General features: G+C 36.9%; 2 protein-coding genes across 2 annotated transcripts in view; both read right to left on the bottom strand.

Annotated features, from left to right (window-relative positions):
* Window positions 1–19968, bottom strand: part of Sdk (sidekick cell adhesion molecule) — a 62621-nt gene extending 42653 nt beyond the window's left edge. The window contains exon 1 of the mRNA XM_076376977.1: window positions 19851–19968. Coding sequence (XP_076233092.1) covers window positions 19851–19968 — 118 coding nt within the window. The remainder of the gene's footprint in view (window positions 1–19850) is intronic.
* A 1892-nt stretch (window positions 19969–21860) lies between these two features.
* On the bottom strand, window positions 21861–23054 carry LOC143177857 (small ribosomal subunit protein uS8A). The gene is made up of 4 exons (XM_076376114.1): window positions 22923–23054; window positions 22382–22516; window positions 22063–22228; window positions 21861–21993 (listed from the first exon to the last, which is right to left on the bottom strand). The coding sequence occupies exons 2-4, from the start codon at window positions 22512–22514 to the stop codon at window positions 21900–21902; spliced, it is 393 nt and encodes a 130-aa protein (XP_076232229.1). The 5' UTR covers window positions 22515–22516; window positions 22923–23054; the 3' UTR covers window positions 21861–21899.

Raw genomic sequence — 23054 nt, 5'->3', positions numbered from 1 at the left:
GCAACACCCGAGACTTCGATTGCATAATCGATTGCACTCTCTGGCGAAATTAACGAAAACAATTTCAGATCCTACTTTCATGTTTTAACTTCCGTGTATGATAATGCCTTACTGCAAGAAGAGAAAAGTGCACGAGGAAGATCGTCGATTCCACCCTTCTTCAAGTACGAGCTGTCTGTTTAGCTAACTAGTCAGTTCATTCTAGGTTGATAGTTTAACCAGTGTAACGAGCCCGCGAAATTGTTACGCTTCCAGAGTCCTTTCTAAGTCGTGCTCAGGTAACCGAGAATTTCCGTTACTGATAGAGACCTTGAGTATGTGTGTACGCACTGCACAACCTGCGTCGTACTATAGTCCATTCACCGAGCATTTTCACTTTTCATGCATCATGCCGATGATCATCGCTGGAACAAAGTCCAGACAGCTTTTGAATATCGCTTACGATCGTGAATAGTGAATGGTGTACCGTTAAATGGAAATTGAAGTTCGGTTGCTGGGGATAGAACTTCTGCTTGTAATGCAGAGCGCTCGATAACGAGCGTCAGAAATTTTAAGGGGCTACTCTAGAAATCTACAGATTAGAATAAGATCAAAATGAAGATAGATTAAATTTCGTTTCAGGATTCGTTCACGAGATATTAAGTGTTGAAAAAATGCCTAAAATTCGCGTAAACTGTGTCTGACTTCACTGGCTTATTCTACTGACTTTGCTGTGTCTGATCTGGTTAAATGCTCGCTGGTAGTAGAATAAGCCTCAAGTCGGACACGCTTCGTGAGAATTTTAGACGCTTTTGTGATAATAAAATTAATGTCTGAAGTGAAACCCCAAATGCAATTTTGGCATTCCTGATTTTCATCCTATTTTGTCATGTAGACTTACCCCTACTTTATCTGAAATTTCTAATACCTGTTTCGTAAACCTGTATACCTTATTTTTTGTGATCACTATGTAATGTAATTAATCTATACGTCAATTTTGATATTGAAGCGATGTTAATTATTTTTTAAAAGAGTTATATCAAGAAACGATAATATACTAGCTGAACAAAGTTTATTACTATGTGTTGCCCTCAACTCTTTTTCACTCACATGACTTTCAAAATTCCAGACGAAAAGGTATTCAATCAAAGCTTCTCAAAGATTTAGCCATGTTTAATGGATAACCGAGCTACACAAGAGCTTCCTTAACACAGCTTGCAGAGTCATCAAAAGTCGCTGAACCTCGACTTGACCTTTAGCTAGCGCAGAGGGGTGATTACGACCCCGCTCATTCACCACCAAATCTTTTATTCATACACCATGTAGTTGTAAAATGGTTGAGCTGACGTTAATAATAAATTTAAATAGAGCATTTTCTTGTTCTAAACTTGTTTTTACCTTTAATTCATCGAACGATCGTTTATCTTCTTTTACACTCATATTTGGTCATAACAAACCGAAAATTATTTCTATTCTGTATAGATTAATTACTTCTGCCGAACTTGTAATAAGTACAATATTTTCTTGAATAATTGAAATTTTCAGACATTTAAATGTCCAAATATTGAAATAACAAAACTTTTAAGTTTTAAAATTCTGAAATACTAGAACACTCACAAATTTTCAAATTATTTGCATTTTAAGTATTTGAATATTCAAATATTTTAAGTATTTTAAATTTTAAGTATTTGAATATTCAAATATTTAAAATATTCGATTTCAAAATTTTGAGATTGTTTCATTTTCTAATCTTCAATATCACAAACTTATAATTTCAAAATTTTCAAAATTCCAAATTTCTCAATTGTCAAATTATGTAAATTCCAAATATTCAAGTAACTCAACTTGTAAATATTCAAATTTACAAATTTTTCTAATTTTTAAAATTTTTAGCTAGTCACATCCTAGATTCTAATTCCCAGAATAAAATCAACTTCATTAACAAAAATAAACCATATCTACAGTAGAACATCCCCAAATTTGTCAGTAAGCTTACAGCATGAACTTACAACGAGAAAATATACTTTCAATTCTCTATAAACTCGTTACTTTTCACTTCTGAGTAAGATAAATGTCCCAATATCCGAAAACTCAAGATACATGTCCCAGTAAGTAAACAACCTAAACATGAATGTCCCGATTCTTGGATCACATTCCAGTAGCTGAATACTCCATTTTATTATATATTTTTTCTTCTATAGGTACTATTTTTTATTAGGTACCTACCAATTTAAAGTCAAAATTAAATACAATTAGCGTTAGTATCCAGATCCTGGAACATGGTCGACTACTGGGACATTTACCTCAAATACTACCCAGTATTTTGCACCCCTATGACTCATTACACAACAAAGCGCCCACACCAATAACAATAAATCCAGTCCTAAAGTTGTCTCCAGAAATTACGAAACACCTCTACGCAACAGTCTACCACTATCGATAATAGCGCCATACAATACGCTAGTACTCCATTATCACTCCGCGACATCGACACTCCAGCCAGCATCCCAGCCAGGTGGTAGATCGCGGGGACGATTCGATTCCATCCAAGCGGAATCCAGTCGTCGCATTATGCGCGAACGCGGAAGATTTAGCCAGCAGGCCTCCATCGTACTTGAGTCATGAATTTCAGAGCTGTTTAAGACTGTCTTGATAGCCTGGGCCTCGCTCGCTGAAAGAAGCTTATAGAGCAAGAGGCGACCGTTTGAAAGAGATCCTCCTCCCCCGCCCAGTCCTTCTCTCTTCTGTTTTCCGTGCATCTATTTCGCCCTTTGAGAACTTTTCAATACACGGAAGAGTGGTCGGATATCTCGAAGCGCTGTTTACGGGGCGACTCGCTCAGAGAACGACGAGAAAAAAAAGAAAGGAGAGGAAAGAACGAGCCGTGGAAAGAGGAAAACTCGCTCGGTGTGCACACGCGTGTCGCTTGCCTCGCTTGAAAGGCTCCTTAAAACAATAAAGGCCGCTCAGCGTCGACGGTGACACAATACGCGTCCGAGCTGGCAGGTCGAGAAGCCAGCTACGGAAGAAAGGGAGCGATTTCGTAACGGGACACGCGTCGACGAGGCGGGCCTCGAAAAACGCTACGTCTCGAGAAAAGGCTCGGGGTGTTTCATAACGAACGACAACACGTGGACGATAAATTCCGCTCGACGAGATGCCGACCTACAGGATCCTCCTCGCGATTGCTGCAGCCGTGCATCGGTATGCAGCCAGCCCGCCCGCGGATGAACGAATACAATTGGCGCGTTACCAAGAGGCAATTTACTGGAAAAGGAGGGAAACGCTGCTCGCGAGTCCTCCGAGTCTGACGAGACGGGGTGCTTTTTTTCTGGAGGAAATTCGCCTGGAGTATGTGCCTTTTAATTATGCAAGTGCGTTGGGACTGTAAGCGTTTAGATACACTGGGTCCTCTACAGGTGTCTCGTTTGGAGCGTTTTATTTTGCTTTGCTGTTTTAGTCTTGTGTCCTGTGATTAGATAGCTCTTGGAGTATGGTTCAGTTATATCAGTAAAGATATTGTTGAGAGCACCCGGTATACAGTCACGACCAACTGGTGCTCGCGAGAAGATGGTCGAAGATCGAAGATCGAAGAAGATCGACAGCTGTCAAGCTGTCAGTCTTTCTCGTGAACGCGATCGTGGTACGTGAGTGCAAAACGACAGGACAATCTATTGTATATCCTTGTAAATAAAGACTTTTACAAAGTATAAAATGTCTTATGGTGAAGAGTTGGACGTTAGCAGCTCGCCATCGTAATAATATTTTGACTCTGATGATTGTTCCTAAAGAATTTGTTGCACCCTTTTAGATTAACTCTCCTGAATTATTAAATTAACTCCTTCAGACCTGGTCAAAATTGCTGACAGCTTTACTACTTCAATACCTAATTTAGAATATTAAAACTGACTCTCCAAGCCAAACTTATACCAAGAAAAGATCTCTCAAAATTCGAATACAGATTTAGCGATCTTCTAGAATTGAAAAAGATTAAAACAAATATAGAAAAGGATGTTGAGAATTAGTAAAATAAAGATTTGAATGTTCAAAAATGTAAACAGCTAGGAGTCTAAGGAATTGAAAATATTAAAATTTGAATTTGATTCTGTAAGAAAAATAGTATTATACCCTGAGTGATCCTGCTTTGGTGTGCCAAGGGTTAAAAGCAAGGGAGACGAAAGTATGTGTAAGTTTCCATCCACAAGACCTTGTAGAAACGAAAAGGTGCTAGTTTCGCATATCAACGTTAACTAACCCGACTTGAGCAAACAAGTTAAATAACTAGCTAAAATAAATCATCGATAGACTTCTAGAATTTCTTGATTTTTCGAGCATCGCGATGGCGATGAGTCAACCAGAGGAAATCTGCATCGATCGCCAATTAAGACCCCAGTACAGCGCGTGTCCACTTGATTTCTTCGTGGCGAAGTCTCATCACAGGCAACGGTTCGCTTCGCCATCGAACCTTGAAAGGATTCCTTTGCATCGAGTCATTGCGCTCGTGCGTCTGGTTTAGTCACTACTAGACTATCTGTTCCTTATTTCTCTGACGTTCGAGACATCTCGTAAACGTTAGAGGCAGACCTCGAAAGTTTCAGGCTACAACCGAGCTACGCAGGATGACGAACGAGACGCGTAGTCCTTCATGATTCTCGTGAAATACGTTACCAGTTCGCGCAAAACAAAGATCTCTCGGTTCCCGTTCATTTCCAAGTCAAAATAGATAGGCCAGCCAGTAAATGCTAGATCAGCTGAACCTCAGCTATTGAGGCTCCAGCTTTAACGTTCCCTCTCGAGAAAGGTACTTGCAGCAGGAAGATCGCCATATTATTCGAGCCACTCCACGAGAAAAGGATTGAATTTTTGGGTTGGAAGTCTTTCCTTCGGGTTACTCTGAAAGTCGTGATTCGAGATGCACGTATCAATGCACATATTACAATTGCAGTATTTGTAGCATTTAATCGATATAAGCTTGCACTTGGGTAAAAGTACTGAGTCTACAGAGAGTAGGAAATAGCTTGCTGGGAACTCAGTTCTGACTTATCAAAGGAGGAAGTACAGGAACGTTCGTATTCCAAAAACTGGTGAGAATAGTGACGAATCTGCATCATGATACGAAAACTAACAACAAAACTAACAAAAAACTTAATATAGACAAAAAACAAATTTCGCTGGTTACACATTACCACTCATATCTCTGATAATACCCTGGTTTGATTAGACAAACTCAATACACAAATTAATCTCAGAAAACTGTTTCTCTCTATAGACTCACCAACCCTCATAAATCTATAGCGAAAACTACTGTAAACTGTACCTTAGACTGTGTACTATACTCTGCGCCAACAAGAAGTTCCTAAAGCCCAAGAGGTGTCTTTCAAGATCCAAGAAACAATTCCGCTAATCACGGTGTTATATCGAGGAATTGTCATACTCTGCTCCCATAAACGTCGTCTAGTACCCCAAGAGCACGAAAGAACATCGTGTCGAAGGTGCACCCGTCCTCATAGTCCGTCATTCCGGTTGGTCGTCTATTCTTCCATAAAGGAACTCGTCCCGATCGGGGCCCTGCAGCGGGTCCGCTTACGTGCGCCGATGCGTTCGAAGGCACGCACACGTGTGTCCCCATCGGGCGAGGAGGAAGTGGAGGGGATGAGAACGTAGAACAAAACCGAAAAGAAGAAGTGGAAGATGAGAAAGCCTTGCCGGGGGCGGTCAGTGGCCTCTGCACCGGCTACCACGAGAGACGGCGGGGCCGCCGTGACCCCCACTCTTTGCGGGCATAGAGTGCCCTAAGGAGAATAATAATGGGAATTATGGCGAACGATGCCTCTCGAGCCCTTTACCCGTTCGAAAGAAACCGTACTTTTTGCCCCCGACGCGATAAGGTCGCTTTAACGAGCGACTGACACAATACGGGGGACAAGGGGACCACTGTGCGTCTTTTCTCTCCTCGATCCCGCTTCTTGGTCGGGGGGATACGCCTTTAGGCGAACGGTACACTTTTCAGTAGGCTGAGGAAATGGTGGATGGTCCTGGTCGGAGATGATGAGGATTGGTTACAGGTCTGCCTAATTATGGAGGAGAACAGTGCCTGCAGAGAAATCTGAAATTGAGTCTGCGGAGGATTTTAAACATTTTGTTCCTTGTTTTAGCGCAAAACGGAGTTAAAATATTTTTAGTAGACACTGCTGTTCTTTATATTCGAGCAGAGATGATGGATTTGTGTTTGGTTAAAGAGGGGAACAGTGCATGTTGATGCACTATGCAACCCCCTGTCTTCGTAGCTCTAATACTCTTGCGTTTTTTGGTTCTTGATTTATTAATATTCAATATAATTGTATAGGATAATTAGTCACTGTTTGGAGTGCATTAAAAATAATAATTTTACATATAGGAGGTCGAGGTAGGCCATATTTGAGTCAACTAGCCCATATTTGATACACCCCAGCTCTCTAAAGGGTAATGAGGTATGTTGACACTATGGGGGAGCCAGATTAAGCCTAGGTTTTAAGACCTTTGCACTCGAAGATCCTAATTTTCTATCCACTTTGTCTCCTCATAGAAGGGACAACCGAGTGTAAAGAGTTAATCCTACAGAAAAATTGATTTCTACCTTTATCTTCAAACCTGTTTACTGAGGTATTATTGGATTCCCTTATCTCCTTCAATAATTGCAACTCGCTACAGTCAGAAACAACCCTAACTACTTAGACTAACCTACTTCGTCGAGGACATCACCTCAAACAACTACTTCCCCGTCAACTGTCCAATTTGGGGAACTTCTCTGTTTTGGAGAAGCAGGGATCAGAAGTTTGCCATGCAGTCCAGCGAACTTTTCTCATATGCTCCCGTTTCGTACGAGTCGATCCGGCGAAAGAGAACGCGGCGAACAACTTTCATTGGCCGCCACTTATGCAGCAATCGGAAACACGAAACTTCGTCTGAGCGTGAAAGGGAACAGGGGACGATGGAAAGAGTCGAGGGGCGGGAGGAAGGGAACGGAGGCTACCGAACGAGGAAAGATGACGATAATGAAGATGATGCGGCGAAGTAATGAAAAGAGGTGGAGAGGGGGAACGCATCCGGTCGACGAGTAGGAGCATTCAGACACGTACTCGGTCCCCGTGGCGAGAGAGCAACCGTGCACTCGTGGAAAAAGGGATCCCATGCAGTGTCGACAGGTGAGGGATGCGAGCTATCGAAGTTGGGAGCTCGCGATCCTCGAGGTCGAAGTGTTCGAACTCCCTTCGAGAATTCAAGCTCTCCTAGAGCGCACGAAGAAGCGGCGCTGAGAGATGAGAGGTGAGGGGGACGCAATTGTCAAGCTGCTGCGTCTGAGTAGACAGATAACGGCAATTTAGCTGTTAGATTATGCAGTCCCACTTTCTCTATCGTCGTGGCCAATTGGGAAATGAATATTGATAGTATTATGCCGTTGCTTGATAGTGTCTTGTTACAGATTAGAGAAATGGTGATGTAATAGGTATCTATTGAAACGACTGGTAGCTGTGATTGAAGTGGAAGAAACAGGTCACTTGTTACGACGTGGTGGTACTGAAGAATGATGAAGATGTATGCACAGTAATACTCTAAAATTATGTCCTAATTAGCTTTAGAATAATTGATATAGGATGACATAGTATACAATAGATTAAATAAATAAAAAATATAAAAAGAACAAATATTATGTAAAGAAAGTGGGATCTGCTGTAATCCAATTTTAACTACATAAATAGAAATGCAATAATATTTATAAATACCTATTTAAATAAACAAAGAACGATAATATAGTAAAAACTATAATTGTCTATAGGGTGCACTACCAATTTATCATTGAGAGATGCTAAAGAAATTGCGTACCTTTCTAAGAACACAAAGTACCAAGAATTTACAAGCTCTCTTAAAATCATTTTAACTATTTTTCACCCCACTATACTGTTACTTTAATAAGGAATTGATTGAATTAAAATTGCTTAAAAATTCAATAATAAATTTCTCACAATTACCTATCAGAACCAAACAACCATGCGTGGAGCAGCCTAAACGACTCCATCTTTTTCCCAATACACTAAGGGTTACTAAAAATTATCTAGGAAACGTTACTAAAGAGGCAAGCCAATATTCGTGACGTCAATCGATAAGTAATCACACTTCACGAGCCGATATCGACACTATCGATTCCATAGTCGCCTTGGATGTAGACGAGGTTAAAAATGAAGCATTTCCCTGTAACCTGTACCACGAGTGAAAGGTGACCAGGCTGGGGTGGGTGCACATAATGCCAGGAAAGGTATCTATCACTGGCGTCAGCTCGAACCGTGCCACAATAGAGGACAAGGGCCTTTACCTGGCCCTCGAGCAGATCCCCCTTCGTGTCGCGTATTGGTCTCCGTGTTCCACTCTACAGTTTTCTATAGTGTTCTTCTCGCTTTAACCCCGGCTACCTGCCCTTTTTCCCTGTCGAGGCGTCGTCGGAGCGATGCCCACGAACGAATTCCACAGCGATTCGAACTGGGGACTTTGGCTACGTTGCCACCGGGTGATTAATGTTAGGGTCGTTTCATGAACTCAGTTTTGGCGATTTTTTATCGTCGGCACGATAAAAGGGAGAAAATTACGATGTTCTATCTGGGGAACCAATTTTGTGATTTTCTGATTTACATACACCACTTTCGCAATACCGACAAGGACCCAGTTCCTGATTACTTAAGAGTAAGAGCATGATTTTCCTAAAGTATTCACGTGAAAGTTAACCAAATTCTGAAAAATGTTTTTGGTTCATATAAATCTATGTCATCTGCAATTTGTTATTGAAAATAGAACGAAAATAATAATAATTAAATCATAATTTAATTCTTAAAGCAAAACATAAAGGGAGCAATAGCTAGTTTCACGTATAAATATAAAAATAGGTAACAATTATTTACTACTGTTTTGGTACAAAGTTTTGTCCAAATAAATTTCATGCATGCATTTAAATACTAAACTGATCAGGAATTGGGATCTAATCAGCAACTGGATCCTTGGCGATATTACTGATAAAATTGTGAAAAAAATGCATATTTTCAGGCTTTCGAGAGTGGTGACTTAGATAATTTCGAGTGGTTACTAATAGTGTTTTAGATTTTTTCATGAAATAATTTATGGTAGCCTTTTATTATTCCCTAGAGTACTGTAGAGTAGAGAATACAGAAGTTAAAAATTATAAACGTAAAATCTCAAAAACAGAATCACGTGGCCTAGGTCATGTCACTTCACAATTATACATAAAAGCACTTTGTATTATTTTTTAGTGGTCACTATTTAGGACATGTTTTATTTCTACCCATACTTCTTTACAAAACTTGCTCCCACTATTCAGCTCTTTGCACACTGAAATTGATTTCAGTGATACATATACCGTAACAATAGCTAACAGAATTCTATGATAAGAAAAATCGAGAACCAGTATTTTCTGTGAAACAATAGCGACCAGCACTTTATTAATCCAACCAGTGACCATGGATTCACAGTGACCATCGCACGCCGCGACCTGGAAACACGGATATATCTCGTCTTCCTGTCGATCTAAACTGAACACGACACCAGCTCGCCACAGTATATGTATCTTACTTTATACTCCTGCGTGATGATAATAATTTAATCATTGTTTTCTCGTCTAAGGCCAAGGGGGCGGAGAGGTTCCTTCGGTATCGTTCATCGCGGGTGGGATCGTTTGCATTACGAAAGCAGGGAAGTCATTACCGGCAGTAGTTTGCGAAACGAGCGTTTTTAGAGCGGGGTATGTAGATCTCTCGATAAGAACTCGCCAAGGGACGATGCCGCGCGAAAATGCTAATTATTATCGATGAACCCTCCCTTTTTATGGCCCCTTGCCACATGACTCTTCCCTTTCTTCATACGTGAAAGTACCTACAAGGTTCCTGAATGCATGGTTTATTTTATTGCTTTAGTTACGTTAGACAAATAAACGATCTTTTTTGTGAATTGAAAACTATCGTATGATTTCATGGCATATTTACTTTCCGAAGTGAGTTGCGTAAGAATTTTGTAATAACCTCTAAGTTTGATTATTTTATGCCTTTTGTTATGTAAGAAATATAGTAACTGCGTTTTCTCGCCTTCAATTATACATGTGAAAGGCTTACTGCTTTTAAACGACTAAATGAAATTTTTTACGACATAATAAACTATGCATATTAACACCATATTAAAGAACTGGAGCGAAAGTTTAGTAATTATTACATTATTATTTTAATATAAAATTTGGTAATAATAATAACAATTGTAGTAAATTAGTAATTGTAGTAAATTAAATTTCACCTGTATTTAATGCAAATATTTTGATTCAAATTTAACAAAAACAGTTCACATTAAGTATATCATAATTTTAAATCTTGTATTTATACTTGCACTTCAAACTAAATCTTAAATAATTGTCTAAATAAAAGAGTGAAGGGATTTTATCGAAAATAATCATTAAGATTTTCGTCGAAGTACTAACTATTTAGATAATATTATAAACTCTCACCTCAGAGAATAAATTCCTCAAACGATTCTACCCCATCGCAGAAACATCTTCACAAAATGAAAAGGAAAGAGATTAAGCTAATTTCTTCTCTGAAACACAATCCCCGAGAGACAATGGCGTCTTTAATAATTCAACAATGCAAGTACACTTAATGCTGAAAGCGGGCAAAGTGTTTCCGAAAAATCCAGTGATAAACGATTCACTCTGAAAAGAGCCCCCTGAAAAAGTTTCAACGAATCTGAAAGCGTCGTAAAAGAATCCTATCCTCGTTTCGATGCTTTAGAACGACGGAGAATTATCGTACGGCTGTTTGTGGCTGAGACGGTTTAACACGATAACAGAAAGGCGTGCATAAATATGATCGCGAGGTGCACGGTCGCGCGAGCAAGAGTTCCCATCGCGGAAACGGTTGCATACGAAAAATTGGCATGGATTTTCGTGTCCTCGTCCCGAGCACGGGCATTCTCTAGCGTTTCCAGGTCGATGGTCGACATAATATAGCCGAGCAAAGGGCATATGAATGCGTTCTAGTGTAAAGGGTAAATTGGCGAACGACGAAGGAGAGGACAATGGAGAAGCTTCAGCTGCTAGCATTAAACAACCCGTGCCTTTTGGAAAAGTGAAATACAGATAGAGCCTGTTCAGAGTTTACAAAAATTGAATGTTATCGCTGCTTGGGTGAAAAAGGTTCATTTAGTGAATTGACACTGAAACTACCGAAAGGGTCTAAATGACCTGGACGATTATCCTTTATGTAGATTTTATTTTTTAAAAGCATTGTATCTTTTCTTCGGTATAGGTAAGTAAAAGAATAAAATTTCTGAAAGATACAGGTGTTTATAATCCCTTAAGCATTCCTTTTAAAAGAAAAGACATGTATAAATATAAATTAGTATTATTTTTATGAGTCGTGTACTTTTTCCAAAACCTATAATTTTGACACTCTAATGAAGATAGATATGTGTTAAATAAAACATAAATGTTTCATCTACTTAAAATATTGTTTGTATCTACCTATATTACTCCAAATTTCTGTCCACATTTTTTAAATTTTCAACAAAACTAAATAAAAACACCCTTCCAAAAAAGCAATCTTTAGTTTATGATATCCCACATATACTTCAAAAGTCACATAACTCAAGAAACCTGATTTTTTAATTACTAATATAAACTAGTTTGATAAATGCACTCCTATCCATTATAAAAAGTTTACTACTTAAAGATCAAAATTATAAAATTTATTCGAAGAACTCTTCAGATATGAATTACAAATTATGTAAAATCATTTAATGCGAGTAACACAACTATTTTTCAAACTTATTAGTTTAAACAAAAATCACTATTATTTAAACTCATAAAGTTATCTTATCAAGCAAGATAATTTTGACTATTTAATAAATAATTCTCTTCTAAACTCAAACAGTTTTTTGCTTCCCCTCAAATACACATCGTTTTTAACTGTATCACTTTTGTAATATATGCGTAATATCTTCTTTGATCCTATTTAATTCTAATTGTATAAATAATGTTTCACATATTCTATTTCTCTCGATTCAGCTTGAAATGCAGTCCCATTACCATTCACCATAAAAAAAACCGCACGTACTCGAGTGACTCACGCATTCGCTTCATGTTGCGTGTACACATGCACGTGCATACATTCTTAATACACGAACGATTTCATTGCAGGTCATACCATCGATAATTAGTATTAAACCGCGTACATCCGTGTGTCATCTTAATTGCATGCGTATCACTGCACGTGACCTCCTCGTTCGTATTGTTCAAGCTCGCGCTGCGCATGGGTAAAACAATTAAGATGTGCTCGTTTCAACGATTTCGTTTCGCTTAAAACAATCGGCGCCTAGCCACGATTTGGGAACCAGGGCAGAGTATCGTTGATTAAATTTTCGCGTCCGACAATGGGACCCATTCATGTTAACACCCCTGTTAGATAAGGGAAGATAAGGAACGAATTCGAAGAACTGCAGCTGTGAAAGTTGCACCCTTTTCCGCTATGAGATGGAAAAATTGATAAGGTTGAGCTTTGGAGGTGCCTGAAGAATTCTATGGTTAGATTTCAGAGGTGATAAATAGAGAATTTTTTGCAAGAATAGCAAGTGAATATGTTGATTTTTCAACATGAAAAAATATGCAAAATATTCACGACAGATTATCTAGACATTATAATATTTGGAAGATGGATTAAATCACTATTTAAGTTCTGTTCTTTATCAGTTTTTTTAATATGAATATAAAAGGATATCTAATATTATTTTGTAGGACAGCGATAAATTTGTTATATTTTTATGTGATAGTTATTTAAACAGTTTACAAAAATTAATGTCCTTAGGCACATGAATTTTCTACAAAATTATGAAATATATATTCATAAAAAACAACTTAATATTAATATGTGAAAAATCAACTTAATGTTACTTTCTGAAGAAAAAATTATTTAGGTAATATTAATTCATACTGCAAGGCAAAAGTTTATTAACTTCTATTCCAAGGTATAATCGCTTAGAGTTTAAATACAGGTTCCTAAGAACTAGGATTCAGAAAATTAAAAAAATATACATCATAAAAAGACTTTGAAAAATTTGTAAATTAAATATTCAAGAATTTCAAACGTTTAAAAATTTGTTGATAGAAGGGAAGGTTTAAAATTTTCAAGTGACCCCACTTGATATGCTAAGGGTTAAAAATAAGTTTTCGAATACTTTTAAACGAGGATGTATCATTCTCGTTCCAGTAGTAACATTGAAAGTGATCCATCTAAAACAAGCTACACCTGACAAATTCGTTTTTGTCATGCACAAAAGTCGTCCATCAGACAGATTTTTCTGACGTGACAGCGGTGCACATTTATCGCTGTGCACGGAACGACACGACACCGCGGCACGTGCTCTCTGTATCCTTTGCAATCGTCGACGAAGAGGTCAACGGTTTAACTTCGTTCACACAATTGGACGGATTAACGTCGTAATAAATCTCAATTAGGGAGGGGCTCCTACGCCACACGCTCTCGGTCTACCATAGGGGAGAGATTTTTGTAGATTTTTATTGGCTACCCGTGTTCAAAGCGTGGCGACAATCTCCGTGTGAATCCCTGCAAGTGTCTCGATTCAAGTTCATCGATGCGATGCTTTATGAAACAGGGATCGGTCCCAATTTCATTACTGTGCACCCCTTGCTCTGTTTTGGCCACTGCACGCAGCGCGTGCACGTGTCCTCAATCCTAATTATTATTTAATGTTTTGTAGGTACTACAATGGACCATATTCAAAACGATAAGAACGCAAGGTTTTGTGTCGACGCGAATTAGTGGAGCAGTCGAAGTGACTGATGGATTATGTCGATTAATAAACGTTATTTGGTTAAATTATATGTTATTTCAGAAACCAATACGAATGCAATTAATACTTGCTTTATATTCAAGGTGTCCTAAAGTAGATATGTTCACAATTAGTAGAAATAGTTTTAGTAAAAATAAGCAGATAATATTGCACATGAGAGCAATGAGCTATTTATGTACAAGTGTAATTTTCCTTACTATGTATTCTTAATTGTTTGAAAATGTAAGAAACCTTAAGATACTTATTAAAATTCTTTTAAATTAAAATTCATCACAGCTTGTGTTACTAACACCATTGATTGTCTACAAAAGATTAAATATATAATAAACTAATATAAACAGCAATATAAAACTAGTGGACCACAATAACTCTCATATTTTCTACGCCAGTTACATTAAATTATTCAGAACAAAAATTTGCATTGAATACAACAACTCACAGATTCGTTTACACATACCTATTTATATAGAACATTAATTAATGACGAACACTACCATGATGTATTTTTTACTATTTTTTTCTCCAGCTCCAAAACCATACAAATATACCTTTATAATTTAATTACATTCCTATATTTAAAATCTCGTCGTGAATAAATTCGTCAACGATTAGGAGAGCCTCTATAAATTGAATCTACAATTAAAATTCTATTCTCATTGTGTGGTCCGTATAATCCCTGTCACTGAAGAGGCCTCAAAGGGTCGAGGGCGATTCCCGAAACAAAAAGGTATAAATTCGCGGATGGTTTTGGCCCCTGTTCTACCCCATAAAACGACTTATGGCCCATTAACACAAACCCACTTAACGTTGCGTACAATCTGCCCTTGATACCGTTCATAATGAAGTGCACTGTACTACAGAAGCGCTACGAACGCTGACCCATCGATACAGTGCCAATAAATCACCAGACCACACAATCGCCCCCATAATTAAGCGTAATTATACGCGATAACAGAATATTTAGTCGAGCGAAGTTTCTAGCAGATTTCTGTACTTGATTTAATATAAAAAAACTGTTTAGAAAAATATACGTAGTCAAATAGGTAAAAATTGTTCCCCAAATGGAACTTTCGTTGTGTCCATTAATAGCCCTCTATTTTCCTAAATTTTTACCCCCTTTCAGCATTGTTGGGATAATAAAAGACAAAAACGTGATTTGCAGCATAATAATGTTTCTGTTTCTTTGTCTATTGGTCAAATAAGCTGAATTCAAGTTGCCATGCTTAATCCTCAGCAAGCAACCATATTTTTTTTTAACGTCACCGTAGGGTCATTCCTATAACCTGAGTTGTTGAGGACACAAACTTTTATTGCACGCTGATTAAAGCAGAACTGACCTAAACTACAGACTTCTGGAGACTAAAGATGTACAAATAATTTTTTTATGTAGGGAAAGCAGGGTTTGAAGACTTCATTTTGGAGTAATAAACAAATGAAATTTTGCTCAGGTCCTCATGACCTGAGGGATATTTACAAAGGTTTAAAGTATGACTTATAATGGCAGTATTTTGGTGTCCAAAAACTGGATAGATACTGAGTGTTAAGAGGCAACATATCTCTCCTTTAATAGCTTGCTATAAATTACAGCACAAGTTACACACGAATCTTACAAGAAATGTTTGCGAAGTATCATGCTCCATTTTCAATGAAACTGTACAAGTTTGTGAAGGAGGAAAAACAGGGGAATTCTTTTTAGCCGTGGTAACTTGAGTTTAAGGGGTGAAACAACCCTTGAAAGTTGTGGGCTGAAAATACAGGGTGTAACAAATATAGCACAGAATAATCACAAAATGTCCTAGAACATAGTGTTCGATCAGCCGTCATTTTGCAATAACAATGTCTTAAAGTTAACGTACCTACATGCTAAACTAACAATCAGAGAATTTTGCCATTTTGTAGATATGTAAATTGAGGGACAGAAGTAAAGAAAAAAAATCTTAATACATTTTGTAATATCTCTTACGGTTTAACTTTTATAAAGCCTTTTAAAGCTTCTGGATCTTTAGATCCAAAATGTTCATAAAAAATGGATCACTAAGTTTTAAAGCTTTACAAATACTAAGCCATAAGAGGTACAACAAAATATATTAAGACTTTTTTACTCTATGGCTGTCCCTCAATTTATCTGCAAACTAGCAAAATTCTCTAATTATTAGAATAGAATATAGATATGTTAATTTCAAAGCATTATTACAAAATGAAGGAAAATCTGACACTATGTCATAAGATATTTTGTGTTCCAATTGAGATCTTCTATCACCCCTTAAAATATCGAAGCCTATATTTGATACATCCTGTACGTACAGAAAACAAACGAAAACACTACACAGTTACATTAACTTCCTTTAACTTTAAAAAACTAAATTACTATGACTGTTTCCAAACTGTCCTTAATTTATGAGAAGACCTAGCATGCACTTCAACAGACCCTACTACCATGTAACCATAAAATAATAAATTAATTTTAATATTTTCAAAAATCTGCAAATCACTATAGTGCACCTAAATCTCCAACCTATCCCAGCGTTAAAAATCAAGCAAATTGCTCCGACATAATTACACGCTCTGATAAGACAGTTAAAATGAAAGTTAAGGTCGAACGGGAAGAGATTCTCTCTTGGAACAAACATTCGTTCAGTACTGATCGTTCCGTACGTAAAAGCAATTTGGCCCAGCGCCAATAAATCACTGTTTGCTCCACTCAGCAATGTTCCCAGTGTTTAAATCGCTGCGTATTAGGCTTGACCCGTTTTAGAAAACGCTCAACCCTGTCGCTGAGCGTTGTACGTTCATCTTTGTCACGGATATCGTAATGGCGAACGTGTATCCTGCTTTCGTGCCAGTTTCATGACAAAGCGAATACCGTTTGCGCGTAATAACGACGGTAATTACCGACCAGCTTGGCTCGACGATTATTCCTCGTAGAAAAAAAAACTCAAGCTGAAACAAAGTCACGCTAACCGATCTCGTAGTAGCGTAGAATGTTGAAGAAGTTGAATAAAAATACACTAAAGGGTGACTTTCCCGTAAAAAATTTAAATTATAGGAAGATCGATAATAAAAAGATAGGAAGATAAGAATCAATAATTGAGCCCTTTGGAAAACCAATCTGTGGTTAACATCGCTTTTTATAAAATTGTTCATTTTATCATCGAAGTTGATTGGTGGTTCAACTTTTCAGAAATTAAAAAACTTGTCTGCGCAATTATATGAATGAATACAAAATTGTAAATTTAGATATGAGTATTAAATGTTATTTAGCAACCATGTTTCTCGTACCTTTTTAACAAATAAATTCTTGTAATTCACTATATCACATTCACTTTGCTTGTTTTTATTAAAATGCCCAATACTGGAAAGTCAAATACATACGTCCCAATCAAGGACGATTATTGCACGATGCTTAACAATTTTTTCAGGGATACTGAAGGCACTGAATCGTCACGAAACGAAATAATATGCGCAAATTCAACTTTATGCGATCATTTTATACGAATGTTGATGAAATACTATAAAACTATAATACGATAATACTATAAAGTAATCAATAATAATAAGAATAATATATGATAGAGTTAATTACTGAAACAATGAAATAAGAATATTCATATTAAATATTTCTCAAATATTCGAAAAATTTTCTGCAAAATATTTTCTACTGGTCGAAAATAAATAAAAATTTCGTTCTTGAAAGGTACAGTTAATAAAGTTTTTGTTAACTATGCTTCTAACATCATTTTGGATGCGATAGCAGGGCAAAAATAAGTAGGGCATACATATAAATTTAAAGATATGTCATCGCTTTACGTATGTAAGTAGGTCTATGTATATATGTTCACATCCATAATTTTCTGTTGTTCAGCGTGAAATGCAGGGTTCTTATAAAACGTCTATATTTTCCTTAAAAAACATCCTTTCTCGATGTAATTTCGCTTGTTTTGAAGAAAAATAAGGTACTGCGGTTTCTAACTGATTCATTATCTGTAATTTAATGAATTGATAATAAGGTAATTTCCCACGATTTTGTAATTTACGACAAATTCAACTCTCACACGTATATGTAGATGTATATATCTACTTCCTTTGTCTGTTTCAATAAAAATGTGTAAACGTTGCTTTTAGTTCTTACCGAATCGGTCCAATAACCACATCATCCTGTTGTTCTTTTATTGCCTCTTTATTAAAATGCACCGTAAGAGACGAGCATTCGAGGTTTTACCTTATTTTGCTAAGCTTTATAACTGCATCGTCTGAACCAGCTATTAGAATAATTTTCTTCTCCGTCTTTTGAATGCAAATACACCACTGTTAGCCATGAAGACTGACGAAAAATCCCACATTACTTATAGCAAATTTACTTTATATCATTAATTATAGTAAATTCACAATGTGAGCAAAGGTTTTTCCCTTGTTTTGCACCTATTTCGCTATAATGTGAAACAAATTTGCTATAATACATAACGTGAGTTCACGTGACGTGACAGTAATGTGTTTGCACCCTTACTGCACATCACGTGACTCAGGTTCCATGCTATAGCAAATCCAGTGTGAGTCGAGGTTAGTCCCTTGTTTTAAGGTGGGTCTACGCTACATATCGTGTAACAAGGTTATATAAAATTTTAGAAAATAGAAAAGAGACATATGTATAACATCTCTCTTTTCTGTTTATTTAAATGTTACATAACTTTGTTATATAACATATAGTGTAGCCGCACCTTTAGACATATTGCGCTATAATGTGTAACAAATTTGCTATAATATGTTACGTGACAATAATATATTCGCACCCCATAAGACTTAAGGTAGTCCTTAATTAAATACAAAAATTAAGGACTTCGTTCAAGAGCAACACTGACTTGGACTACAAGAGACCTTTGTAGAAAATATAAAATCGAATTACCGTATAATTATGAAAAAATCATGAATCAAAGTTGACGCACTTTAATACCGTAACATATGGTAGAATAAAAAAAAAACTGCTTTTATGACTTTTTTATGACTGAAACAGGAAAAATATATTTAAGTACGGTATCAAAACCTGAATGAAGTTATATTGAAATGTTGTGAAGCGAATGTATTAATTTTAATAAAACTGTCCCTATAGCTTTTTCGTAATTGCTAATAAAAACAAGATTTGTGTGATATTTGTCTAAATAAAATTAGTTAATTATAAACTTTAGTTAACTGAATTTTCCATCTTCGTATTGCAACCATTATATTAAAATTCAACTTTTTTCAATAAATCTAAACAGTGTTAAAAATTACTACTACAATTTACATAGTATTATAACAACTTTATATTCATATCAAATAGCACACAACGTTTTGAAGACGTCTATTTTATGTCCACTTCATGTCTGCACGTCTTAAAAATATCCAACAGCATACGTCTTAAAATTTGCGAAATTTACGTCCATAGGACGTTTTAAAGATTTACACTTTTGCACGTCTTAAAAACATATATTTTTTATCTAAACGTTTTATAGACGTAATATGGTCTCTAAAAAATCTTATGAATGTCCTAAGACGTCCTAAAAACATACTGATTTATAACAGCAAACATCAGACACGTCTTTTGAACATTTTTAGGACTTTACTGGATATCTTAACACGTTTGTAAGATATTTCTGTGCTATATAGGATCATTTACTAACGATCTCCCATATCACAAACACAGATGGCTAAGAACTACTTTAAGCATTATCACACGCAACCAACAACTTTGTAAGTTTGACTAAAGACAAATTACAGACCGAACAATCTTTTTTTCTACCTAATCCACAAGAAGACAATCGCTGTATAAGCTTCTATTAAAGCTGTAATCAGTCTTCAGTCAGATCGACGAAACTGTCAATCGTGTGTGTCTAGAGTATTCCAGATGAAATAAAAGTCTTGTCAAAAATCAAAAACAATTCCATCCATCTCAGATGGTGGGGAGAAAAACGAAACAGAGGGGATGAAAACGCGCGAAAACTCACCAGTGGCGCAGGCGCTCCCGGCGATCCAGATGAAATAGACAGCGGCAAAGAGAATCCGCGTCCTCGTGGTCAGGAAGGCCGACAGGTCCGTCGCCGCGTTTCCCCACGTCATCTCCATGGTTACTTGGCAAAACTTCCCGACCGCCACTTGCACTTCCTTCACGCTTCACTACAATGAACGCGTCGCAGTAATCGCAGTCACGAGTCACGCGAACCAACGCCAAGGATCCCTGCACGATCTCCGCATTTTCGAGTAATCACGTGGCGAGTTCAGCCCCGATCGCGCACCTCTCGAAGACTCGAGGACTCGCTACGACCGACTACACCTGTGGAACGACATTCCTCTTACTTGCACTCGCGATCCCACTGACGAGAAGTCGATCCACGCAGCGTCCTACTACAGTTTCCCATTCGTCGATCCTTCCTCGTCTCGATTTTTCCTCCTCGATCGACGCATTTAACCCTCGCCTCCGCAGCCAGCTACATTTCACGTATCGTCGAAGGCCTTCTTACGGCTCATCGTAGAGCTCCGCATAGTTTTTTCCTCGAGGTCTGTGCAGGTGTGCGCGTGGATCGCGCGGTGAGATCGATGCGCGAGGAGATAGGGATTATCGTCGCTGCAAGAGTGCAACGATCGGTAAACAGTGTAGGGGATCGTGGGGATTGAGAAACGTTGAGATCTTTCCTAGGTGTGACACCAAACAATGTAACAGTTTTTAAAGAAGCGAAGCAAGCTTTGGGAAACGTTTAGATTGTTATGGTTCGACCACCGATGCGCTAGGATTCACACCCATTATAGTTTGCTTCTCGATGAACGTGAATGTGAAAATTGCAGGCCTGTCCCTTCAGGAGAGTGTCCCAGGTAACGCAGCACGAAACGGTCACATTCACCTGGTAACACCTGGCAACGCCGTTGGTTTTCTTCGAAATTTATTCACTCGATTACTGGTGGAAACGGGAAACGCACTCGAGAAGGTGTGTTCAGAGGAGTGCAACGAGAACAGGAAACTTTGACGACGCGACGCGCGACCCGACCTGTCCGTGAGTTTCGTTCGAATTACAAAGTTTGTTGACTGACCGTCATCGGCTGCGTTCGCAGCAGGCATAAAGTTGAAATTGCGGCCACGCGCATGCCTGGAGCGTCCCCACTCGCGCGCGACCAATCAGGTGAAGGACGCGGCGACCAATCAGAAGCGAGCTACGATTTGGTAGACGGTGGTTGGTATTCGCTGCGGATATTGTATAAAAATGTTGAATAAAAATGATTTACGCTGGAAACTGATTAATTTTTTATTAATATATCAGTAGTTTTTAGGTTAAACTTCTTGTTAATTGTATGGCGTTGCCTTTACGGTATATTACTAATACATTTCTCTTTAAATTCTTAAGTTCGTGCATAGTAGACATTAAATATGTATAAAATTATTCTGTTCTATTATACATGTATAGAAACTTAAGCATTATTTTTGAAAGTTTCATTATAGTGTTGAAATTGGTTATTTCTTTACCTGTTGATTGTAATATATAGTGATTCTCTTTTATTAGAATTTTTATAAAGTATAAGGAATTATATAACTCACGAATTTGTTCTTGAAATTATTAAATTCACGTATTCAGAATCTAAAGATGTTTTTACAGCTTCTATTATAATTAACGCAATCACAAAATAGTTACATATTATCTCTAAAATGAGTCAAATGAAAAACCAAAGTTTCTACAATGAAACTACTGTTTTGAATGCACATGAACAAATCTGTGAATTATCATAAGTTTTTATTTATATCAATCTTTTGTAAACATGATACAAAAAAGGCATAGTCTATGTATACGAGTTTTTTAATACAGTTTGAGATCAATTTTGATTTTGAGAATTTTTTACCACGTTCAAATATAATAACATCCCAAATACCATCCAAAACAATAAAATTTATTAGTTCTGAAAGGGTTAACTCAAGATTTAAGATAAAAATAGTTGACTTATTAATAATAGATGTAAAACAAGAGGCAATATTTTTGGTCTTAAGAAATTTTTATTGAATTAAATAAAAATTAGAAGAAGAAACCAAGTATTTTTCCTCCAAGATGTTTTCTCCTAGCTTCCTCATGATCCATAATTCCTCCACTGGTAGTTAACACAACATATCTACAACAAATATATTGTAGTAATACTGTATAAATAATTTGTTACTTGTGGAAATTTCTAAATACATACCCAAACTGACGGGAAGGCAACAGGTTATTGGTCCATTTTTCAATGTCATTAATTGGAACATCGAATCTGGGAGAAATAACTCCACATTTGTTTAACCTTCCACTGAGATTTACTACTATTTTACCACTTCTGTGGTCATCAACAATTTCAAACTCTCCAATGTATCCTGTATACAATATAAATAATGTAACAATAGGTATAATAATATTATGATACGTATTCCAGAAATAAATATATAAAATATAATACTACAATATTAGTTGATAAATCTGAACTTTAATGTCTCAAAAAAGAAACAGAGAAACATATAGTCTCTTACCTTTCCTCATCATAACAGTCAAAAATTTGATAATTACTTTCGAACAAGGCCTTAAGAGCACCTGCCTTTTTCCACGCTTTTCAGCATTGTTAATGGATTTGAGAGCGTCGCTAAGAACGTTCATACGCACCATGGCTGAAAAGTAAGATAGCTTTAAATTACTTTCTATTTACACAACTACATTCGGTACCATATGAAACAATATTTTGTATGTTGAAATGACACTAAAACATAACCTATAACAAACAAGGACCAAACCTAAATTCTTCAAAATTAATTTTTGAAAAATACAATCAGAGGGGCATTTTTAATTTCAAACAAACAATCGTCACTCTTAAACAATATGATATTTATTCAATAAACAAAACAATGACAATGAAAACCAATTTGAATTGATTCTAACCCACTACTCGCTTCCACCTTAATATTTTTCACAACACTATACCTAACACAAAATATTATCACGAATAAATAGATTATTACGAATTACATATAGTTCAACATTTATTTATGTTCGATGTACTTTAAAATAAGAGATTACCTGCGATTTACAATTTTGTTTACCACAGCAACGTACACGCTCGATTAGCTGAACGAAAAAGAAGTTGCAGGCCAGTGCTACCACACTAAGCAACAGAACTTATTTGCACCCTATTCATCAAAATTCCTGATA

Source organism: Calliopsis andreniformis, chromosome 4 (assembly GCF_051401765.1).
Source record: "Calliopsis andreniformis isolate RMS-2024a chromosome 4, iyCalAndr_principal, whole genome shotgun sequence".
NCBI lineage: Eukaryota > Metazoa > Arthropoda > Insecta > Hymenoptera > Andrenidae > Calliopsis > Calliopsis andreniformis.
Note: the sequence above shows the minus strand (reverse complement) of the source record. Positions and strands in the feature narration are given on the sequence as shown.

What these genes read in the sequence shown, in the direction of transcription:
- LOC143177857 (XM_076376114.1), bottom strand. Translation starts at nt 22,514, where the DNA reads ATGGTGCGTATGAACGTTCTTAGCGACGCTCTCAAATCCATTAACAAT. An exon ending in GACTGTTATGATGAGGAAAG is followed by an intron (nt 22,229 to 22,381) that starts GTAAGAGACTAT and finishes TATTGTATACAG; the next exon opens with GATACATTGGAGAGTTTGAA. An exon ending in TTGCCTTCCCGTCAGTTTGG is followed by an intron (nt 21,994 to 22,062) that starts GTATGTATTTAG and finishes TATTTGTTGTAG; the next exon opens with ATATGTTGTGTTAACTACCA.